Source organism: Scleropages formosus, chromosome 7 (assembly GCF_900964775.1).
Source record: "Scleropages formosus chromosome 7, fSclFor1.1, whole genome shotgun sequence".
In the NCBI taxonomy this organism is placed as follows: domain Eukaryota; kingdom Metazoa; phylum Chordata; class Actinopteri; order Osteoglossiformes; family Osteoglossidae; genus Scleropages; species Scleropages formosus.
Window position 1 is genome coordinate 23075229 of NC_041812.1, and position 24165 is coordinate 23099393.

Below are 24165 nucleotides of genomic sequence, written 5' to 3' on the forward strand. Positions count from 1 at the left end.
CGCCAGTCCGCCGCAAGGCACCCCAATCAGGACCTGAACCCCAAACCCACCAGAGAGCAGACCCTGGTCAAATCTGCTGTGCCACCACGCCCCCACACTATAATTCAACAATTTTATTAAATATTATGTAAATTATTTAAAACCTATAACACAACTTTTTATAAGGTGAACATCCTCACTGTCATAAACAGTGTTTTTTTGTGCTTCGCATGTCAGATTCCCAAGGTGACGCTGAAGGTCCAAAAATTATCCGCACCTCTGCGCAATTCACGGTACCAGTTTTAACTATTTGTATAACTGGCAGAATGCAACAGTTTCGTTATAAATATTGGAAGTTGGTATTATCATTGTCATGTATAAAATATGATTTATTTAGGTTAGTTTTTAATTGGAAATTGCTCACATACAGTATTGTTTCTGGCTGTCATATTTTTTTCCCAAATGAAATAATGGGAAAAGCAAAACCCTAATAACGAGAATTTTCCTAATGCAGTGATTTCACAGAATAAATGAACCTCGATAGGCATAGGATGGGTATGCTTTTAAATATATAATAGTAGTCGTTTATTTGCACTTTGTCAGACGTTTCACTTTGGCCTTAAACCACTCAAACAGCCTTCCACAAAAACTCTGATTCCCCCACCCACAGTGCTAAGGGTGTCTGTTTACCCATACTGACTTAACTCTGGTCACACTGAACAGCTGGATTGGCAGGATGTTATAAGGCAGACGGTTAATGCGTCAGGAGCCCGTGGTGCTCACTCTCTCTTCCTACTGCTCCTTCTTCAGTAAGTTGTTGGCTCAGATCCCAGCTCCCTGAGCCACACCTGCCCTGCTGAACACACGGTTTCTCTTGTTGCCAGCAGTGGGGAGACGGATGCAGTGTGCCCCCAGCTCGAGGAGCTTAGCGGCCCCTCGAGCTGCATCCAATAGAGCAGGTTTGCTCAACCTCTTTATGTGCGTGATAGGGGCCTGTGCTCCGTCACCCCACATGAGAGAATGACATTTTTTGCCAAATAGCAAGTTTGCGTGTCTGTACGTTTTGATTTACCTCATCATGTGAAGACAGTGGGAAAGTATGTCTGCGATCGACCCCTGTGCTTCCCACCTGCTTACCTGTTCATGAACCTGCAAGTCACACAGAAAGACCCCCGTTGGAAAAAACTCACCAGGTGTAGAGTTGTCGGGTTTTTAAGAATTGGACACCAGCGTGGAAAAAGTGGCTAAAGGGACTCTTAGCATGAAAGCTTCAAGTTCAAGTCCTCTTTGGGGCAGCAAGTGGTACAGTGCTGAGAGCCTTTGCCTTTGGAATTGAAGGGGCCAAGTTCAAATCCCACCTCTTGCTGCAGTGTCCCTGATCATGGTACTTTCCCTGAAAACTATAAAAATTGCCCATCTGTGTAAATGAATAAATAACACCAAGCATATGAATGTTAATAAATAGCACATGCTCCTTGCTTTTGAAGTGTGTGGTATGCAAACTGAAAACAGTAATCTTTTCACTGAATGACAGAAGCTGTATTTGGGTGAAATTCTTAGCTGTGCCTCATTGTCTTGCAAACAATGGAGCAGCAGAGCCCAGGACTCCAACAGAATGACACTCCTTGACTAAAGCTCGTCCCTCCTTCACCTTTCCAGAACTTTCAGTGTTGTCATTTTTTTTCAGTGTATAATTCTTACTATCAGTCTTGGTCAATCAGGCATGATAACAAACACAAGTGCTAGATTAGTGCAGGGGAGTGTCCTGCATGCCAGTGCCCCTCACTTTGCACAGACTTGTCTTGCACTGTCCTGTCCTCAGAGCCCTTTTACCTTCCCACACCAACAACTGGTTGCTATGACAAATGTGTTTTTTTTTCTTCTTTGGCGTCTGTTTCATTTGTGACGAAGGAATACGCGAAAATTGGAGGACGTCCGGTTCTGAAAGGGCTTTGGCTCACTTACGGCAGTCGCCACTGTATCCCACTAATATGTATTCATGAATCTGACATTTTATCTAAAGCAACTGACAACTTTAAGCTACTTTCCCTATTTACCTTTTGTACAGCAGGCTCATTTTTACTGTGTCAATTCAGGGTAGGTTCTTTGATCAAGGGGACTGCAGCTGGAAGTTGGAGTTGAACCCAGGTCCTTGGGGTCGAAAGGCACCAGCTGTAACTACTACACCACCTGTTGTTCTGTAACTTCAGAGAAAAGGACACGATTAGTGTGGCACACATAGCCTGTGTTATGTTCCATTTGTTCCCAATGTTCAGTGAAGTTGCCAAGAGTTGACCTCAGATGATCTCCTGTCTTTCTCCAACTCCAAGCCCTCCCACAAAATAGGCCTTAACATTTTATTCTTTGGCCTCAGTTTTTTTTTTTTTTAATTTATTTATAGTTCTCCCTTCAACTGCTGTCTCAGCAAAAACTGACCCAAGCTAAAAAAAAAAATGCTTAAAGCTAAATGGAACCAAAGAGTTTGACAATCTGTCTTTACTTAATGGGAAAAATGTTTTATTATTCACATTATTTTTTGCTTAACCCTTATTCAAAGCAACTTTCAAAGTTCACTTCTTTACCAGGACCATTTGTACAGCTGGACTTTTTACTGAGGCAATTCAGGTGAATGATTTTAGAGAGTTTCAAAGAGGTCTTCCTCGCATACCCCTAATAACCAAGGTAATGGAGAAAAGTATGACTGCAGCCTACATATCATAGCCATAAATAAAAATGGGCTGCTAGAATTAATTCAGTGTAAAGGCAGTCAGGGTCACACTGAGCTCACAGTCTCAGCACTGGCAGAGTACACATCAACACCTTTTCCCAATTTTATGTCTTTTTTTTAATTTTTCCTGCTGCCCTGTTTGTGGAATTTGCTTGGTTTCTTTGTTTTTGGTTTGGATTTGTGCCTCGTACACTGCAGCAGTGGTAATTTTTGTTCAAATCGGAGGTTGCAGTTCAACAGGGCTCTTCCCCTTCAGAGTTTCTGGATTTGATTGACATTATTCTGTGTTTCAGAACTTCGTCTTGCCTATTATGTACATATGATGCTTTTATTTTAGAGCCCACATCTTCTGGAGTTGATTTTTTTTCCATCCCCGGTCCTAACAAGACTGTGCTCACTGAGTTCACTCTGTTTCTGTGAATAAGTTACTTCTCCTGTCTTTTTCCCCAAAAGGCAACTTATCTTGATTTAATAAAATCAAGCATGAGCATTTAGATACTCACATGCACACTATCCTTCAAAATGTTCTTTTGCAGAGAATCAGCTCTGCTCTGACCACAGGGAAACACATGATACGCTGAAAAACTTTCTGTCCCGTTTCTGATCTTGTGTTCCCCTGCTCATTTTGGGTTGTAATGAGAACATAAATACTGCAGAGTTAATTCCCATCACACCTTGACACATAAGCACTTTGTTGCATCTTTTGATATTTAACCCCCGAATATAAAATGAAACCCACTGCTAGATTAAATGGACCAACAGTGCAGAAACATGCATGCAGGGAACAATAACCGTCTCTTTGTGCCTGTGTATCAGTAGGCGGAGAGATCCCAATGGACATGCGGCTGGGCGGTGGGCAGCTGGTGTCCGAGGAGCTCATGACCCTGGGGGAGAGCCTGTCGCAGACCAGTGACCCCTCCCTAAAGCTCTTCCAGTGCGCCGTGTGCAACCACTTCACCACGGACAACGTGGATATGCTGGCGGTGCACATGGGGGCTGAGCGCAGCCTGCCTGAGGAGGAGTGGCGTGCCACCGTGGGCGACTCGCACCAGTGCAAGCTGTGCCGCTACACAACGCAGCTCAAGGCCAACTTCCAGCTGCACTGTAAAACAGACAAACACGTGCAGAAGTACCAGCTAGTGGCGCACATCAAGGAAGGTGGTAAGGGCAATGAGTGGCGCCTCAAGTGCGTTGCCATTGGCAACCCGGTACACCTCAAGTGCAATGCCTGTGACTACTACACCAACAGTCTGGAGAAGCTCCGGCTCCATACGGTTAACTCCCGCCATGAGGCCAGCTTGAAGTTGTACAAGGTGAGATCTTTGTCCCCCTTCGTGGTCCCTTTCCACATTGTTTTCAGTGTGTCGTCATTCTTCATCTCCCAAGGCTGAATAGGAGGTACCGTTGACAGGTCATGAACCCATAGGTTAAGACTGTCTTCAGAATTTTCCAGGATCTCGTTTATAGTAGACAGTATGACTGAACAAAATTTAGTAAACAAGGTTGGAGACGAAAATAGGACAGATTTTTACATGACTAAAGCTATAAACAAAATAGATGCAACAACACTAATTTCTGTAATATTAACATTGTTCAAACTAGGAAGGCAGAAATATTCTTAATTACTGGACTTGGTGTGTCACCTTTTCTTGTTATTTCTCAGTAATAGCCAACAGATGAACACTTCCCAGTAAACGCCTGTAAATGTGATTGGGTCCTTTTGTGTTTACCCTTCTGTTCGTGTATTTGAGCCAGTCATGCAATGAAGATGCTCACAACCTTTCTGAGCACCAACCTTCCACAGCACAAGGTCCTCTAGCTGAAATCAGAATCAGTACCAAGCAATACCATAATTCTATGCGTTATTTCTACACGTAAAAAAAAAAAAAAAAAAAAAAACGTAGTTCTTATATCCTGTTCTTTTGCAGTAAACTGAGACCGACAAACAAGGTGTTGAAATGACGGAATAAAAATAATCAAATTGCCTCTTTCATCCCTTTATGGGGCTTTGCCAAAACCCACTTATTTTGTGCAGTCTGCAGGATCATTGTCATTCTCATTCTTGTTCTCCTGGGTCCGTATTTTTTACGCTCAGTGTTGGTGTGTTATCACACACCTCTTGTCTGGAAGCTTAGTTCTGACAGAAGTGTGCACTTACAGAAAGGCTATATTTGTCAGGGCTCTGTTAAATGAAAGGTGGGAAACTCAGCTCCCCAGCGGTCCATTAATGATCACCAGAGGGACTGTAGAGCGTGTTGACGGAAACGGTTCTTTGTTGGCGCGTGAGCTGGGATTCCACCGTCACCATCTATGAAGGACCGAAGGAGGAGAAGCCGGGTTCTGATCATCCCTGCGCCTCGAGTCGAGACACGTAGCCAGGATATTTACAAATACCTCAAGAATCAAAAGATGTAACACAACCTGTGTGACATGTTATCTAGCCACTAGCGGAGAGGTGGCCACAGTGTACCCTGATGCCACTCCGTGAGGGTGCAGGTTCTATCCCGTATCTCCGGTACAGCTCCCATTCGTTCGTGGTGCCGAGCAGCGCAGAATGCACTGTTGAGCCAAGTTCTTGTAGAAGGCAGCTCAGACTTTTTGGAACGAGCACTTCCATTGTCAAGCAATATTTACAATCCGTTTAGACAAGCGTGCGCTTAACAAAGATGTTCGCAACTTGACATCCCACAGCAGTTATTAGTGAGTTGTAATGAAAAGGTCCGAGGTCTTGCTGTAGTGCTGCCTTCCCATGTGACAACACGATGGGTTTCTCCACTAGATTTACAGTGCTGGCTAGAAGGTTGACAAGCTGGCGAGATGCAGATGCTCAACGTTTTGCACTGTGGCAAAGCATGTCATATTTATTTATTCTGACCAAAAAGAAATGGATGCAAATTGCTACTTCTTCTTTAACCTTTGGAACAGAAATTGTGTCATGAAGTCAGCATAAACAGCACGTAACATGTGGAAGTTTCTTGGACACAGAGCCCAAATCGAACTGGTTTTCATTAAGCAGGGCCTTTGTGTGCAGGGCCCCGTATAAATTGCAGTCTCTAATTACTGGAATTAAAAAGGAAGGTTTAAACTGAGGGCTGAGCTGGATAGTATAATTTAAGAGTGCGTGTTAGTCGGCCCATATTACGGTTTTCTAAAAATACCCCCTCCCCCATATGTCAGAGCGTTCCAAAGCCCTTCAGAAGGCATGAATGCTGGGCCCCAACCGCAAAGACCACCACGTTGTCAGAGACCTGCCTTTCCTCATATACATGCCTACGCCGAGCATGTGTCTCAGACAAGCCAGCGTGCGGCCACAGCACATTGTTCCTCAAAAATGTTGCAGCATCTCAGTGACTGTAGTTCAGTAGGAACCCAGTGGTCTTACAGTCACCCTAATGGTGTACTGGTTTTCAGGCAAGGCCTCGAGTGCAAGCAAACATTTTTCCATCATGTGGTGCTGATCTTATTATGTGCTGCTGGATCAGCAGAAAAGAGGAGCTTGTTTGATGCAGAAGTGACGTGGTGGGGACAGACAAGGAACGGTATCGTTTGTCTTGGTCGGGTGTCATTTGGGACCTTCCTTGAGCTTCTCAAAGTGACGAAACCTTCAGCGGATTCACAAGATCAGGTTTTGCTCAGGGAAGAGCTAGAAATGACTGCAGTCCCAGGCAGGGTAGCAGGAGTGGAGGAAGAACTCCAGGCTCTTCTGGCTACCTTGCTTGTCTCAGGGACTGGTGCGGTCCACAGTAATTGAGATTGATTGGATGTTATTTTTCTTCTTGCAAATGTAGTCCATTAGCTTGGCACATGCATAATCAGTTTAGAGTGCAGTTAACTGAATGTAATCATGTTCCTCAGCATCTGCTCGCGCAAAATCCACTCCAGATGCAGGCAGGCTGAGGGCAAGTCTAAAGTGCCGCCGCTATCACAGTGGGAATGCTGGGCCAGGAGAGGCCGCTGCCCTGGGCTCCGGCCTGCAGAGGAACTCAACACGCAGCCGCACTTCCAACCAGGCCCACAAAGCGCCCCTCATTTCCACTCCATCACTGGATCATTGGACAGTGCGGAAGGTGATATAAAAAGAAAAATCACGTTGATTTCAATACAGAAAGTATTACTGTGCCATGAGCCAGTTCAAAGCAACTCGGATAGCCCATAGTTACAGCAAGAGAGATCCAGGCTGGAAGTCCTGACTGCTATAATATATTAGTATGCACCGTACGTATGTATGCATGTATTTATTTATGTAAGAATTGACTGCTTTGTCAAAATGCAATTTATTTTGCTGTTGCTTTTCCTCTGAGCGACTTACAATGTTAATCTACTTAAACTGACTTACCCGTTAATACAGCGGTTTATTTTTTACTGTACCAATTCAGGGTAACTGTCTTGATCCAGGGTAGTACTGCAGGAGATGGGATTCGAACCCAGGACCTTTGACTACACGGCAGCACCTCTAACCACTATGCCTCCCGTTTCAAACACTGACAAGTTGCACTTTTCAACCTTACTGTTAATGACTGTGGTCCCACATCTTGCCTGAACTTCAGCAAAAGAGTAGTGATAAAACATAACAAATATCTTGCTGCTGGCTGGCTCCGGAAACATAGTTTTTATCGTCAAATAAAAACGGGGGATAATTTCAGCTTATGCTCATGAGGGAACATTTAACTGCAGCACAGATTTGTCACGGCAGCTCCTTTCCTCTGCACCCTGACATCATTCTGGGCACTTAATGGAGAGACGCTGCCCCACCCACCCTGCAGACACACCCACCAGACATCAATTAGGAAGGAGAGTGATGAAGGCTGGGGGTTCTGGGGGGGAGACAGACGCTTGTTCAGACAGAGGACAAAGATACCGGAGTAATTATCATGGCTGGCCTGCGTTTGTTCGGTAATAGTGTTCAGTGGAAAAAAGTTGCTGCGCTTCCAGGAAGAGCCGGACCCTGATTTACGGGCACTGGTGCGCTAATGAAGTACTTGCTGCAGACTCACCGTGCTGCCGCTCAGACGACCTGCACACTTGTCTTTATTGCCTGAACGGCGGCCCCTGTCGCTCACCAAGGCTCGCCTTTATGGCTAACAGCCATCATTCCGCTGCATATCTAATCACTGCCAGAGTACAATGTTATTCCCATTTGCTCAGGAGGATGATATGTTTGCTGGAGCTGGCTTGTTGGTGGACCGTCTGTTGGGTGCTCGGTCTCTGAGCCTGTCACTGACACACACTTAATTTACCGTTTCTCATGCATTCCATTTCAACGTGTCCGGCTCCAACCTGTTCTCGGGTGTTCTATAACTGACGTGCAGCGTAATCCTGTATAACGGCGTCCCATACCATGAAAAACCACTATAACAGCTTATGAAAATATATTCGGTTCTTTTTACATACAACGTGCATATTACTCAGCATGATGGTTTGTTGTCACCTACGATGTGGTAATCTTAAATCCACAACAGGAATTTCATTCGCACATTCTGTACCATTTCACTTTGCAATACACATGGACAGTGTGCATCTTCCGTAACAAAACTTACTTCCTATCGCACTGACAGTCTCAGCCAATCAGAGCATCTTCTGTAAGAAGACTAACTCATAAATAAAATATCAGATTTCTGTGTGTCTGTGTGTGTGTGTGTTTGCATGTAGATGTGTGAATCAGTAAACGAGTAATGACGGTGTGAGTGAATGGGTGAGTGAGTGAGTACTGGTACACCAAATGACTGTACGTACTGTACTGTTACAAAGAAAACAGTGTACAAAATACATTTATGAAATGCACAATATAATAAGCTGTGTTTTATAAGAAGGGTACACGAAATGATGAGTTTATGGTGATAGCTGGCAAAAGTCTGATGAGCAGGGTCCCGCAAGAACCACACCCCCTTTTTCCCATAGGGTCAATGGTTCTGTATTCGTGTTTTTCGTATTTACGTGGTTTTCTAGGAACTTAACTCCTGCGTATAGCGAGGACTGTGCGTGTGTGTGTGTGTGCGTGTGTGTGTTTTGCTTTTTTTTTTTTTTTTTTTAACCAAGAAATAATGGAAATTTGATAATCCGATCACAACAAGAATTTACCTAATGGGACGATTTCACAGAACATGTTGATCCTGTTAGGTGCAAGGTGGGTGTACTTATTTTTTATCATCTCCTCTTTGGCAGGTAGTCTATGCATTTTACTTCCTCTGGTAGTGTAAGTGGTTAGAGTTGCTGCCTTTGGACCCAAAGGTCAAAGGTTCAATCCTCTGCTCCAGTAGTAATACCCTTGAACAAGTTCTTTAGCCAAAAATTATTCCACTAAAATTTATCTAGCTGTATACACACTGTAAATGATTAAATAATTTTAAGTAACTTAACATTGTACATTGCTTTGGCGAAAAGTGTCAGCTAAATGAATAAATGTAAATGTAATATAGAAATGGGCCTCCTTCATTGGGCTTGCGCAAGGAGAGCGTAATGGCTGTATCCGTCCTGAGTCGGCGGGAGCCCGAGGCTCTTTGCTTGCAGCGTTAAGGGCTGTTTGTTCGGATGTGGCTCCATCTGGGGAGCCTGACTTTGAGTCCATTTCCCAGAAGCCTTGTAGCATAACAGGGAGAGTAGTTCAGTACCAAGTCAGTGAACGTGACAGCATAGCAATGCTGCACTAGACCCCATAGCAAGCGAAGAACTGAGCGGGTGAGTACAGTCCTGCCATCCTGCCAGCAAAGTGCTGCTCCTATTATCTGCTACCAAGAGGAGGAAGTGGGACTGGCAGGGCAGTGGAGGGAGGGGGTCATCATGCTGCCTATTGTTTTTGTGTGGGTGGCTGGAGTCTGCAACCACGTCAAAAATACATGCGCGCACACACACACACACGGGCGCGCAATCTTGGTCTCAGCCCTGTTTGTCTTTGACTTTTAATCTCTGTCTTTCTCCAGCTCCTAAAACCTCTACTTTCTCTCTGCCTTCAAAAGTAATAAACAAAGCAAATACCCCTCACACAATTGCAGGCCAGCAGGGAGAATCTTTAATCTATCCAGCTTGTTAAGTTAAAACTCCCCCAACCCTTTTCCCTCATCTCTTTTGCTCTACATTTCTCTCTTTAATCATCTCACTTCTCGGCAGAAAAGTTTGAGTCACTCATGAGTCTGTAGGCCATAATGACCATTATAAAGCATAAACAGGAACAAAAAGTACGAATATCACGATGGCTCATTTCAAGTCATTGTGTCTGCTGCAGTCTTGATAAACAAAAGGGCCAATTGGTTGTCTTGATAAAAGAAGAATCATTCCAAGCACAATTACAACTTTGAGGTTGAACTTCCCTTGCAAAAGCAATGAGAGAATCTTTCTGTATGATCTGATCGGCGCTTTATCAGAGCAGCGGCAGCCTCGGTCTCGTAAAGATGTAGTTCCTCACATATTCCCTATCTCGGTTTTTCTGTTGTGCTGCAGCGAGATAATAGATATTCTTAATCTAGATCCATGCTGCCAGATATTTTTTGTCTTCAAACCTTCTGGCTCCATGGGCTGCTTCCAAGAGTTTGGGGGAGTGACACGGGCAGGAGGTGGTATGGTGGACTTGGAGATTTTTTTATTAACTACAAAACAAACTGTGCAAAAAAGCACAATAAAACATGCGCAAGAGTTGCCTCTGTCAGCACCATTGTCCACATTCTTCCGGGCACAGATCTGCCCGTCAGTAGTCCATTTAAATTTTGTGGCCGCGCGTCACCCTTGTCGGGTTTTCGGGTGCGGCCAGCAATCCTGGAGGTTGGCGTGGCTACGGTCCCATGAGCCGCATTTACTGCATGTACATCTTTGTTGATGGATCTACCACTCCATTGACCCTATGTTAGGGATTGCTATGTGGACCAATTCCTGGGCCTCTGGACCCCATACTGAGATGCACAACCAACGGTACTGATTTGCTGCATGTGATCAGAGCTGTAGGACCACCTGGCTGGCCTTTGCAGGTCCATGCAGTAGCTGTGGAAACATTTTCTCTTAATTGCAGGGGTTTTATTCTCATGCCCTCATCTATGCACAGGATTTGCATTTCAGGTATTTTCGGTGCTGCTTTATGAGCATAAAGGGAGTTTTTTTCTTGTTTTGGGACTCCCTCCATTAGCTAGCATTTTGTACATTTCCTTCCACAAGGTGCAAAGTTGTCTTCTGCATTTAATAGCTGCAGAAAGTAAAGGATGAGTGGGAGAGCAGGAGACGCTTTAACAGCAGGTGACTTGCTGAGAGTGGGGATTTTTTTCATTGAAGACAGGGGGCCCTGAAGTGCACAGCAAGTCCATGAACAGTTTGAACTCTTAGCAGGGAGATTTTTGGGGTCTTGTCTTTGCAGTCGTGGGGTAAAAAAGTCAGACCCACCCCCACAGCCATGGAAAGCTGTCAGATCATCTTATTTTTCGCCTAATTGCCGTCTGCTGCAGGCCAGCGGTGAGGGCTGGGAGCCATAAATCTGCCCGTGTTTTAGGGGCAATGTTTTCTGCAGATACAGTCTAAAGATTTCATCCTTTTGTAATTAAGTGGTGTAGCCCAGGGTGTCGTCTGGTTTTTATTGGGGGCCTCTGGAAAAAATCATTTTACACCTTGTTTTCTCATCATGGCCCTATTCTTGAATAGAAAAATAAAAAAAGAAAGGAGCATGAAAGTGGGGGACTGAATTCTTGTAGAGGAACATCTGGGTATTGATTTTGAAGGCGGAGGGGGACATTATACTTGCATGTAATCAGAGCAACCTGGTTAGAAGAAAGAGGGGAAGTAACAGGATTTATTTGGAAGTTGAACTCTTTCCCTTAAGTTTGTTTTCCTCTCCCACACACCAGCGTGCTGCTCCAGCGGTTCCCTCGCCGGTTGCCTCCTTCCTTGGTTCCATTTGGTTATCAGCACAGGAACGCATTAAAACTTTTCGCATAAGAAGCAATGGGAACACCCTTAGGGACAGATCGGGACTGAAAGTGATTCAGATGCTGGCAAAGGAGGTACTTCTTTCAGATCGCGGGTCCCCTTCCCTCCATGTCTTGTGAAACTCACCGCTTTGTTCTGCACCTCCTTGAGCCCTCGATTATTCCAATAGGAGTTGGACAGGTAGAGCATTAAAACTTAGGACACTTTTTGCTCTCCCATAGGAAAACACACGTCCAAAATGACCGACTTTTGAATCCCCGATACCGTGCACCCCCGCCCCCTACTTTTGGCTTTTGTGGCAAACCGGTGGGGGTCTATCTTTTTTTTAAGTACTCACAGCTGGTAAGCGTGGGAGGGACTTCAGTTGGTATAAGAGGTTTCACACATTTGTGTTTTATAAGGCGCTTTCAGAATGGTGGGCATGATTTATTGAGCCACAGTGCCCTGCTCAGTTAATCCCCTCTCTGCTGCATGGGTGGCCACGGCGTCCTCACAGCTGCACTATACACTGATCTTTTTTATGTGTTTGTTCTGGATTTCTGAGAACATCAGCTGTACTTTCGCCAACATTTTTTTTATTTATTTATTTATTTATTTATTTAAATAATCAACCTTTGATGCCATTTTCATATCTGTAGGACGTTGTCCACCCTAGGCCTCGAACTCAGCATGCTCTTGTTGGGAGAACTTAAACCGTGAGCATAGTCTGTATCAGAGTAGGTATTATATATGTGTATCATGAGATTCAGCTGTGCATCTTGTATTCAAATGACATCTGACATCTCGTATGAAGGGGATTGGTAGGAGACAACATTTTATACGTGTTCTTCAAGCCGGGTTGTGCTAGTCACGTATGAGCATTGCTGTGGGCTGTAACAGTGTATGAATTCTTCAGCAGTTCCTCCTAAGGGGTCCGAACCTCCGTATTCTCAGAGCTGAGCCTTGTTCTTTATCAGCCTCTTGTACCGCTCTGATGTCTCGGCCCCCTTGTCTCTGACATCACTGCGCAGATAAATTATGGAGGAGCTTTGAATACGGCATCACACAAAATGGTTCCCTCCACGTCACCGGCTAATATTCGGCAGACTTTATCCACCCTCTTCAATTAGGATCCTATTACGTTCCACTTCGTCTCGCCTGTAAATCCTTTTGTTCTCGAATGCTCTGAACAAGGATCCCTCTATCATGTTTATTTCCTTTTGTGAATAAGAAATATTGCCCTTTAATTTTCATATGCAACTCTAGTATGTTCAGATCAGTGCTTCTGCTTTATTTTGTTGGAAAAGTAGCTTTGAACTCGCAAAATAATGAAATGTCAAAATGCGCAGAGTTTATGAAATATCAAATAGAATAAAGTCTCTGTAAAGGATCATGAGCTAAATTATATCACATTGCTGTGTCTATGAAATCTCTGCCCTCCCCTGCCTCCCCCCCCAAAATTGAAAGACTCATTTTTACTTTGCTGCTGAAAAGTACTGCGCTATTTTCTTTCCGTATAAAATCAGCTTATCATTAAATTTCCCTCTGTTTGGGCGATTTTTGTTCTTTCCCTGTGCAATTTAATTTGCTTCTGTGCTGATCAGTGCATCATAAACAGGTGGGTGGATGGTGGATAGCAGTATTTCAGCTTAATGTTATTGATACAGTTTATACATACATTTTCAATTACTTCCATGGGGGCAGTATGTTTATCAAAACAGTAATCCATTTATTGCATGGATGCTTTATGTTTTGTCATCAACTCCATATTATTGGAGGTATAATAGTGGGGCAGCCGATACCGTGGCGGTTAATGCTGCTGCCTTCAGATCTAAAGGTGGTCAGTTCGCGTCTCACCTACTGCTCTAATAGCCTTGAGCAAGGTACTTACCTTGATTGTTCCAGTGGAATTGCCCAGCTGTATAAATGGTGTAAATGACTATTGGTAGGTAGCATAACATTGTAAGTTGTACTGGAGAAAAGTGTCAGATAATTAAATAAATGTAAATATTTGTCCCATCCACAATACCAGTAGTTGAAAATGGATTTTCGGGGGGAGGGGGGGCTTTTTTCTCACTAAACCTGTACTTAAATGCTAGTGTTCAGCTTAACATTTAAATCATTAAACATGATGAAGCCATCTCCACAAAGTCAGGCTTTTATATTCAAAAATCAAACTCCATCTGCCATTTCTGATCAGCAACAACAGCTGTCAGGCCCGGGTTACGCAGGCAGAATAGGAAAAGCTATTAACTGCCAATCACCGCATCGATCGACATCCCTCTCTTTCGCTGCCGATGACCACGCTGGATTCTCGACTTGGACAGTTGGTCACATTTACCAAAGCATTCTGCTGTAGAAGTAGTTGATTCATTTTAGGAAAAGGTTTGTCTCTTTTTGTATTATATAACGCATTCTTGTTTTCTGACTCTGGTTTGTTTTTTTTTTTTTTTTTTTTTGATAATGTTAATATAAGATTTCTTTTACCTTTATACCTAAACTAAAACTTGGAGAGTCAGTGCCATATGTCAGCATATCTCATCGTTTTTTTTGGTGACAGTGAAGAGAAACAGCTAGAAACAGCTCAGGGTGATCGATGTGGAACGTACGCGTGTGCGCGCGCGTATATTTGTGCGTGTTCTCATCGATACACCAGAAAAGGGGAAGAGGGAGGCCGGACAGACAGCATAGGTTCAAATTAATACTCATTAATTAATACTAATTAATCCTTACATATTTCTTCGAATTGTCAGCCGTTTTACCGTGATATTCCCATCTATTATGCGTTAAATGAGACTGTTCTTCTTCAGCATTTCTCAGCAGAGTTCGGTTTCACGTCTCGACGTTTGACTCGGTTTTCCGTTGGTTTCGCTATAGCGGAGCGGGTCAGATGTGCGAAACATTAAGCGGTGAGTTTTGCTTCTAACAGTCGGAGCACGAACTGGCCGAGCGGCGGAGTTTGGAGCAAGTCGGACGGCGTGTTCTCTTCGGGGACGTAATGATATGCGGCACCAGAATATCTGTCTCAGCGCTGCGAGATGAGAAGAGCGGACAGCTGCTCGGGAGGCCAGGGGGTTGCCGGGGGAGGGGGTGGCGGGGCGCCGCGTCCTTTACGTGGAGCAGTTTACTCACGCGGCCCGCTCCGCGGAGACCGACGCTCACGTCTGCCGTGTCATCGTCTTTGCTCCCTCCCTCCGTCCGTTTACATGCCGCAGATAGTGAAGCGGCCCCCTGCGTAGCGCCCCGCTCCCCCCCCCCTCTCCACTCCCACAGGAACAGCAGCGGTGCTGGGCCGCCGAGGCCGCTGTTTGCTGACCTCTCTGGGAAGGAGCGCTGCGGAGGTTAGAGGGGGTTGGTGGCTGGGGAGAGAGAGGCATTTATTGTGGCGATTCTTTCCTTTGTCCTAAATATAGTTGAATAAACAGGGGATCCATCATAAGGACAGGGGGGCGTAGGGAGGCCAGCCTGTGGAGGCGGGCTGCTCTGGGGGCAGTTTGCGGACCCCTCCGGCCCGCTGGGGGGAGGGAGTCTCTGAACGCTGCTTTTTCCTCCCCCGTTTAATCTGATCGATCGCGCAGCTTTTGATGCGAGTCTGTTGAAAGTGTGCCGTTTCCACCGCTTCCACGTTTCCGCGCCTTTCTCCGGCAACGTCGCGTCCCGTCGACTGAGCTTTCGGCGCTACGTGGCATCGCTCTTGAACGACCGGCCTGTGTTGCGCGGAAGCTTATATCTGTGTGCCCTCTGTGCATCAGGTGCTCAGGGTGGGAGGCTGTGCCTCTGTAACTGTATGTGTGTGACGGGCGAATCTCCGCACTCATTTCTGTCCTCTGCAAGCCGCTCCGAAAGACTCTCCTCCACGTACGTAGCAGACCGATGGGGGTCCGCAGCAGAGCGAGCGGAGCAACGGGGCAAGAAGTACGTAAGAAAAATGTGCCATTTGTGGAAAACGGTGAGGAATGTGCAGGATTAAGTGCCCTTTGGCCAGTCGGAGGAATATGTAAGGGAGAAGATTTTCATACATTGCAGTCCATATATAATTTATTAGTGCCCTCCCCGCTCAAGATGAAACTGGCACATGACAACTGGCATGACTAGAACAGAGTGAGGCACAGTGGTGGGAGAGAGCAGTGATACAGGAGAAAGAGAGAATGTGCGGTGGAGAGAGCGGCACCGCCGTATCGCTATAATTGTGGGGGAAAAGCGGTAAATCCTCACCGTGTTCGGTGCTTTTCCAGGTAAGGAGCCATAGTCCTGTACTGCAGGTGAGGAACGGCGGGGGACGTTCAGTGGCTCGCACGGCTTTATCACCTGGCAATGTGCTGCCTCATTTGGTGCCCCCGCTCTTTCCCGTTGATAATGTTCCTCTGATTCCACATACCTCCGTTTGTAAATACAAGAGGCCCTGAAAGGCCTGCAGTTTCGCTACAAGCGTGATGCCTCCCGGCTCTTTGGCGGAGCGCACGCGAGGCACCGTCTTATGTAAATGCCTCGTGTGCTTTATATAGCCCCTGTCTAGCGTATGCGCAGTGTACTAAATAAGATTTCTCCTTTGCTTTTTTATTCCTTGTTTATTCAGCCTGTGTGTCTCTCTTTCAGGTCATTCATGCTCTATTATGCTGTTCTCAGAGAAATGCACGAACACACACACATCATCCAAACCGCTTGTCCCATACGGGGTTGCGGGGAGCCGGAGCCTAACCCGGCAACACAGGGCGTAAGGCTGGAGGGGGAGGGGACACACCCAGGACGGGATACCAGTCCATCGCAAGGCACCCCAAGTGGGACTCGAACCCCAGACCCAGCCGAGAGCAGGACCTGGTCCAACCCAGTGCACCACCGCACCTCCTCGGAGAAATGCAGCACTTTATTTTTTGTATTATTATTAATAGGTCTTTTCCTGAAGCTATCAACATAAGACTCAACAAAAATCAGACAAGAGCACTATAACATACCATAAATAAATAAAAATCACAATTTGCTCAATAGGATCTTATAACCTGCTTGTATAATTGGCATTAAAAGAGGCACAAGGCATTCTTGTGCTGGAGGTTGTCGTGTCCTCCAGTAAGCGTCCCCCAGTGATCATCCCACACGCTGACTTGTGTGATGACATGGCACCTAATGGGCCCAGTTATTTCAGGACGCTCCCGCTTTCGCCGGAATTCTTTCGAAGGCCTGCAGTGAGCGATAGGCTGCCTTCAGTTAGCCTGGCCTGTGTGGTTGATTTTTTTTTTTTTTTTTTGTTTGTTTTATTTTTCGTTTTGTTTTTTGTGTGATGACACTCATATATCTCAGCTGTAATTATGCTGTGGTTGGAGTGATGAGGTTTTGTGTTATTGATTCACCATCGATCACCCTGATCAATGAGCACTTTGTTTCATTTTTCATGGAAAGCTTTTCTTTTTTCCACTTATTATTTGTGTTGAGAAAGCCTAAGAGAAGGCCTCGGACAAGTGCTCCGTGTAGAGGATTGAGGAGCATCAGCTGGAAGGGTGGACGGGGATGACCTTGTCTTTTGGCCTTCTCTTTTCAGCACGAATCTCGTTAGAGGTGAGCTGGAATTGCTCGTTCAAATGGTTTGTGAAATTAACCAGCACATTATATTGATTCTGCTCTTGTCCAGCTAGCACTCTCTTTTTCTTGAAATACAGTGATTACCTCGGTAAACTTGGAAGGAAGTATAATGGAATAAAAGGAAAACTTCTATAGAGAATTGTCCGGGTACAAATGTATCCCAATTAAAGCTCAGTGAAGCAGCTGATTGGATCCTGCAGCGTTCTCTCCTCTCTCTCGATTTTATTTGTTTAAAAAATGTAACATGACATCTGTCGGCTTTACGGTCTTTACGCAGAAAGCGCATCTGCTCAGTTTGCCGAAGCAGACAGACGACAGGTACGTAACTTAACCCGATGACCCCCATTCGGGATTCCAGCTATGGGCTGCTGTGCTTTATGGAAGGTGAACAAAGACACTCGGGGGTGACGCCTTCCAGTGGCACATGCGTAACACACTTCACTTTGTCATCGTTTAATGTTCCTAGGGCCCCCGGCTCAGTTGTTCACGTACTTGGCGCGGTTCTCCACTATCATTTTCACAACCTCAGAGTTGTTTACATTGGCATAGGCTCCGGTGGGTGAGCGTGGCAAGGTGAGGCAAGGAGCATGGAACTATGGAACGGCCTAAGCTCTCCGCTGCCGATTGGTGTTCGAACACATGCTCTCGTTCCCGCGCCGCATTTTGGAGAGGGAAAGGAGAAGAACAAACATAGCGTTTTAACGCCCTTGTTGCTTAGCCTGAAGCAGCAACCAATTATGTTGTAATGAAATATTTACGCAGCCCGACTAGGAACACCAGAGGTGCCAGCCACATAATAGGAACCTGACAAGATGGTATTTGGAGCGCCTTTCCATACCGTGTCTGGGTTTTTCAGGAACCTTGTGACGTGTGCAGAGGGAGAAACTTGGCTGTATTGTCAGCACGGTTGTGTGTGTCTCGGTTTGTCAGGGTGCTATATATGGATCCGCGCGCACGTCTGTGTGTGTGTGTTTAAATAAAACATTTTCTGCTAACCCTTAGACATAAGGATGGCTGAAAGCCAGATTCATACAGCCTGTGTGTAAATCCAGGCTTTACCAATAACCAATGCTCTGGAATACATGCGCAGGCTTGTATACAAACTGATGAACTGTACATTTAAATACACAACTCATTTACAACGGGATAGCAAAAACTTAATATTTCTGAAAGCTCGGGGTGGCTGAAATCAAGTAAATAATATTCATCACAGCACATTAGCATTCGTGTTAGTGATGCAGTGAACTGATTGAATGAATATTCAGAAGAACACATGAGGATGGGGCTCCGAGTCATTAAGGATTTAGTGCCACGGTGCCCTGTTCTGTAACCCCACGGTGCAGCATCTGTCCCGAGACAAAGGGGTTTCCATGGTCATGCCGGGAGGAGTGGGATGTCTGTTGTCAGAGACTGATGAACTTTTTTCCCATTTTTTCTTTTAAATGTCCATGTGCTGAATTCCATTTGCAGGGACTGTATTAATCATCCAGAGAGCACACCCACCAATTTGACCGCTTGTGGTCAGCTGCGTTGGGCGACCCCTCGCTGCAGTGTTGCACTTTTCTGGCCAGCATGTGATAAATAGAGTGACAGTTGCGGCCATTTCCGTCATCTGTGCTGAACAGACGCACCTCAGCTCAGTGGTCATTTTCCTATGTGTTTCCAATTACCGTTGTAAAACGGTGAAGAATCACGGAAATGTACTTTTTTTACGAGACCAACTTTTCACGATACCATTCTAACACAGGTACGAGGTGTCTCATGCAGACATGTATCCCATATGCCACCGTTTTAGAAACAGATTTTCTGCTTGGAGTGGGATGGTCTTCCCTCAGAAATGACAGGTACCCTGGAGGACTCCTGAGCTGAAGCAGTGGTGGTTCGCATCCTTACCATGGAGCATCTCCATGACAGCAGCAGAACGTGCAGTGGGTTCCGCGAACATCTACTTGGATTGTCTGTTCCTCCCGATGTTTGTGTTGCCTCCTGCTGGCAGAGCCACTGTACTGCCTTGTGTGGGGTGCTGTGCTGTTTGGCTGACATTCATAAAAACACCAGGAGGCTAAGCTGTTAATTAGGTGCCCAGAGAGGAGGGCAACGTCAAGCGATTAATTTTGTTGGGGCTTGACATCATTTCCTGCCCAATTCAGAGTAATTTGCTATGCAATGCATAAGCTGCAGCTCAGCTCATTAGCAGAAAATGTGTTTATCTGGCTGCCTTTAAAAGAACGCATAATGTATGTCTGCATGTGTTTATCCAAATATTCCTAATGAGTTGGACCTGGAACCCTGTTTCAGGCTCCAGTGGGCTTTTGCAGTCCTGTTATCACTTTTCAAGGCATTGATCTCAAACTTGGCTGTTTGGTACAAGAGTGACGTGTCCCATTACAGTGTTTAATTACCCACTGCACTTTGCATATCCCTTCAGCCAAAGGAGCTTTTGGGTCCAGGACCAGGTGAAGCCGTCTGCCATCAAGGTTTGGGCTCCTCAGCAGCCCTGCATGAACTCCTGTGGTCAGATGTGCTGCACTTTAACCGCTGTCTCTCTAGGATGCGTGTTCCTTGAGCCAACGGTGAGCCGTGCTCATTTCGACTCATCCTGTAGACAGTTGTGGATGTAACGAAAGAAGAATGTTTAGCAATTTCCTGCTTTGAGTCAGTGTGCGGGATGGTATTATTCAAGAGCTCGTCCTCAGCTCATGGCAAAGAGAAGCCTGTCCATATACACACAACATGGATTGTGCTTAACACAGGACGGGCAGCTGCGTCGCTGATCACTTTCCTTCTGCAACTCTGTCTCTGTTGTACAGTCGAAGGTGTGTATCAGTCCGGAAATTTAGAGCGGACTCTTCACTTGCTTCCCTGGTTTGTGTCCGCTGTGGAGCTCTCTTTTCTCCAACCGTTTCTGCAGCTCGGGTTTTTCAGGCAGGCGAAACGTTCGACAGGAAGGATTTTCCTGTTAGTTCGGAGGAAGCTGGTTTCCGGTTGCATACAGCAGTCAGCGAAAGTGACTCTACTGCCATTGTGGGATTGTCAGTCAAGGCCTTCTGTGTGTACTGCAATTGTAGGACATGTTTCCATTCAGTCCTTCAGTCACACCCAGCAGTTTAACCCCTCTTCTGTGATGGTGGAGGTTAGTGATGTTTCTGCAGCTGGGCAGCAATGATGCGTGAATGGATTTTGTGTAAAATTTCTCAGAAGTGGTTAAGAGACTTGTGTAAATGTGAAATTGCGCACGGGGAACCAAACGATGGAAAGGAAAATAAAAGCTATGAGTGTTTCCTTAAATATGATGGCAAACAGTTTGCTGCTGAGTTGAGGAGTTTTTGGAGCCTGCGAGGTGTGCATTGAGTGTGTGCAAAGGTATTCAGGAAAGGAAAATGTCTCGGATCAGAAGGAACCTTGAGATGCCAGATCACAGGAATAGTCTCTTATCTTTTTAGTCAGCCCTCATAGGTTCCCAGCAGATTGTCCTGGAGTTGAGGGCCTTCCTTCTAGGAAGAATCCCATGACCTGTTTCATTGGCCTTCCTTTACCCCAGGACTTACTGCTACAGATGCTCTATTCTTCATACAGCAAAATGAGCTTATACTGGCTGTTTTGACTAATCTAAAAATAAAATTCACAGTTTATTTTTTGTCTGTGAGGACAATTGCTTTGTTGTTTGTTGTAACTGAGACAAGGACACTGCTCAATAGGGATGCCTCTTATTATTCATTGATGGACTGCACATATAGAGCTGGTTTACTGTACGGTGTTCAAGCACAAAAGTGCTAAGTTTCATCCATCGTCAACAACTGCTCGTCCCAAGTGCCTTACCCAGCAACACGGGGTGCATGGCCGAAGGGGGAGGGAACGCATCTAGGACGGGATGCCAGTCCATCTCAAGGCACCCCAAGCAGGGCTTGAACCCCAGACCTGCCACACAGCAGGCACTGGTTGAACTTGCTGCGATGCTAAATTCCTTTTACTTAAAAACATATATATATATATATATATATATATATATATATATAGCGTATGGATCAGAGAGAGCATAGAAATGCAGCCGTGCCGTTTGTCACGTTCTTGTCAGCAGTGTCAAACTCACTGTAAGATGTTGTCTTGGAAGAGTGCAGCTTTACCACTAAGTGCTGAGATAATTACACAGCAATACATCAGAGAGCAGATAGTCATTCTGCCTTTGGATTAGCAGTCTTTTTCAACATAATGACTTTATGTTAATGGTGCCAGATTCCGGGGTGCAACCGTAGGGTTGAAGGTGCACTTGAACGTGCAGTTAGGACATCCCGCTGGTGGACAGAATCATACAGGTTTTTTCCGGGTAGACAGCACTCCTGGTGCGTCCGAGTCTATCTCTGGGCTTCCAGCTTCCAGCCCTGTTTGCGCTAGATGAACATGCGCTTCTGCTCACTTCTGAATCGGGTGGAAGTGCACCTCTGTCTGCAGATCCGGTGGGTGTTGAAATGATGAGATGCACATCATTTGCACAAAGGAGCAAAGGTGTTATGTTATTGAGAGAGAGATAATATAACACCACCCCAAAGGTCTCCACTTCTCCTGCGCTGAGGCATTCATTGTCCCCGTGTGAAGGAGAGCTTTGCAGCAGATGGAGTCACATGGCAGGGTAGGCGTGGTGGACAATGCTGTAATTTTGCATCGTGTATATGTCCGCACTCAACTGCAACCTCATCAAACAACCGGCATGCAGAAGGTGAAGCCCTGGACGGCCTGCGAAACGGGGCCCCACCGGGGCCTTGTGGGGCCTTTTCCGAGCTTTCCTGTCCGTCACGAATTTGGTTAACGTGGGAAACCTGAAGTAATAATGTCAGAACAACATCCTCCATCCATGTGCTTGGTTTTCCTCCTACACTGCACTTGTAACCTGTATTATGGGCAAGCATAGGACCAGGAATAACTGAACATAACATCTTCCATGAAATAAAGAGAAAACATTAGGTCGGCGCCATCTGCTTCATAGGGCTTGAGTTGCTCGCTCACTTCTACATAAATCCTTTGCGTTTATGTTAAGTCCAGATTGTGCGCCGTTTTACAATGAAGTTGATCAAGTAATTTTTTTTGTTGCTTCAGTGGTTTTTTTTTTTTTTTGGGCTTTATGTCTCACGCTGACAAAATCTGACTTAATACATTTTAAATAAAGCACGTGTATGCCTGTTAAAAATCTGTGTACCATTTTTCGCTCAGGAAGCAGATGACATGTTGGGTGCTTTGTGATGAGGGGTGAATGTGCTGTTCTCCGCCTACCTGCTTTGGTACAGTCCAGCGAGGGACCCGGGTCGCTGCAGCGTCCAGCCGCTGCTTCGTGCAACACCTTCTCAATTAAGTCACGGAGTAGTGCCGACCGAAGAGTCTGAGCGAAAGCATCCCTTTTAAATCACCTTCTGACTCCATTAGGCCAAGCCACTGGCCTTTTCCTGGAAGCAGAGTATTAATGTAAGGTATAGGTGTTTTCTGGGCACAGAGCAGAAACCTGATACAGCTGCAGCACTCGAGCCCAGCTGAGCGGCAGAGCCCTGTGCTGTTCCTGCCTGGGACTGGAGTAGCTGAAGAACGGGCTGAGAGCATTTCAAAGAGTAAATAATGCATCTCTTCTGCATGCTGTCAATACTAGTTTCGAATTTGCATGTTTCCTTTGCTTCTGTAATTCGCAGCAGGCTCGTTTTTTGGCTTCTCACACTCAGGGGCAGCTGGTTCACGCTTTTCTTAATGAAGCCTTTTGTTTTTCCCAACCTTGGCTAAGATTGAAATGAAAATGCAATCTAAAATTACTCAACTGTTAAATGTCTGCAGATGGGGAGAAAGTTACCCGAAATTGCTGCCATTTTCCCCTTTTTTGGCTGCCGTGGGAGTAGGGAGTGTCGCCTTGCGCCGTGTGGCTCGACGGAGCCTGGAGTTGTCCTCAGGGGACCGGTCTTCTTCTCCTTCAGCGGCAGAAGCTGCTTAGGAACGGGACGCGTGTGTCAGAATGCTGCTCGAGTTCAGGATCTGAAGCCCCACTCCTCCCGGATCAATATTTAGCATCCCATGCGTGAAACAGGCTCATGTTTGGAGTTTCCCTTTCGGGGCTTCAGAGGAGAAAGGCGGCCCCTCTGGAGCAAGGGGATCGATGTTCCTTTGCACCTGGGCCTCAGGGTGGTCGGAGCCCTGCCGGAGAGGGCCCTCAGCCCACTGGGCACTCATTAGGCTCGGGACACAAACAGTAGGAGGAGGAGACGAACAACAGCCTAGCAGGGGAAGAAAAAGGTTATGCGTTAAACGCCGGGGCTGCGATCGGTAATTGATTCGTTCGTTTGCGAGCCGCGTGAGCGAAAGCGAGTCGGTGGTGTCCGACAGGCCCCCGTCCGTCAGAGCCTCACCTGCTTCCTTCCCTGTCCGCCCACTCTCCGCAGCACTTGCAGCAGCACGAGAGCGCTGTGGAGGGTGATACCGGATACTATCACTGCGCGCTGTGCAACTACTCGACCAAGGCCAAGCTGAACCTCATCCAGCACGTGCGCTCCATGAAGCACCAGCGCAGCGAGAGCCTGCGCAAACTGCAGCGGCTGCAGAAGGGCATGCCCGAGGAGGAGGAGGACCTCGGCGCCATCTTCACCATCCGGAAGTGCCCCTCCGCTGACACGGGTAAGGAAAGGGGCCGCGCGGATCCCGGCTCGTTCCTGCCGCGCGCGTGTCGACGTGTGTTAATGCGTTAAGGGCCGACACGCACGTGAGCCAAGAGCGATGGCCTGCGAGTAACACCTCTCTTACACGAAAGAGCTCATGCGTGCCTTTAAAAGCAGACAGCGAATACAGAATGATAAGAAATGTTAATTATCCAACTGGGCCGTATCTTGGGGTTTTCTTTTTTTTTTTTTTTGTTGTTTTTTTCCCTCCCAAAGATATAAGAAAAAATCTCTGGCTTCCCTTAATGAGGGAGCAGCAGCCGAGTGTTTAAAGGCAGGAGTTCCCAGCGGCCGTGCCTTATCTCCCGTTGCCTGAACGAA

The 24165-nt window shown here is 46.1% G+C and overlaps 1 protein-coding gene across 1 annotated transcript in view; it reads left to right on the plus strand.

Moving 5' to 3' along the window:
- The window catches only part of LOC108926358 (zinc finger homeobox protein 3-like), a 125126-nt gene that overhangs the window by 49668 nt on the left and 51293 nt on the right, over nt 1–24165 (plus strand). Inside the window, exons 3-4 of the mRNA XM_029253554.1 lie at nt 3524–4020; nt 23572–23803. Of these exons, the coding sequence (XP_029109387.1) occupies nt 3524–4020; nt 23572–23803 (729 nt within the window). The remainder of the gene's footprint in view (nt 1–3523; nt 4021–23571; nt 23804–24165) is intronic.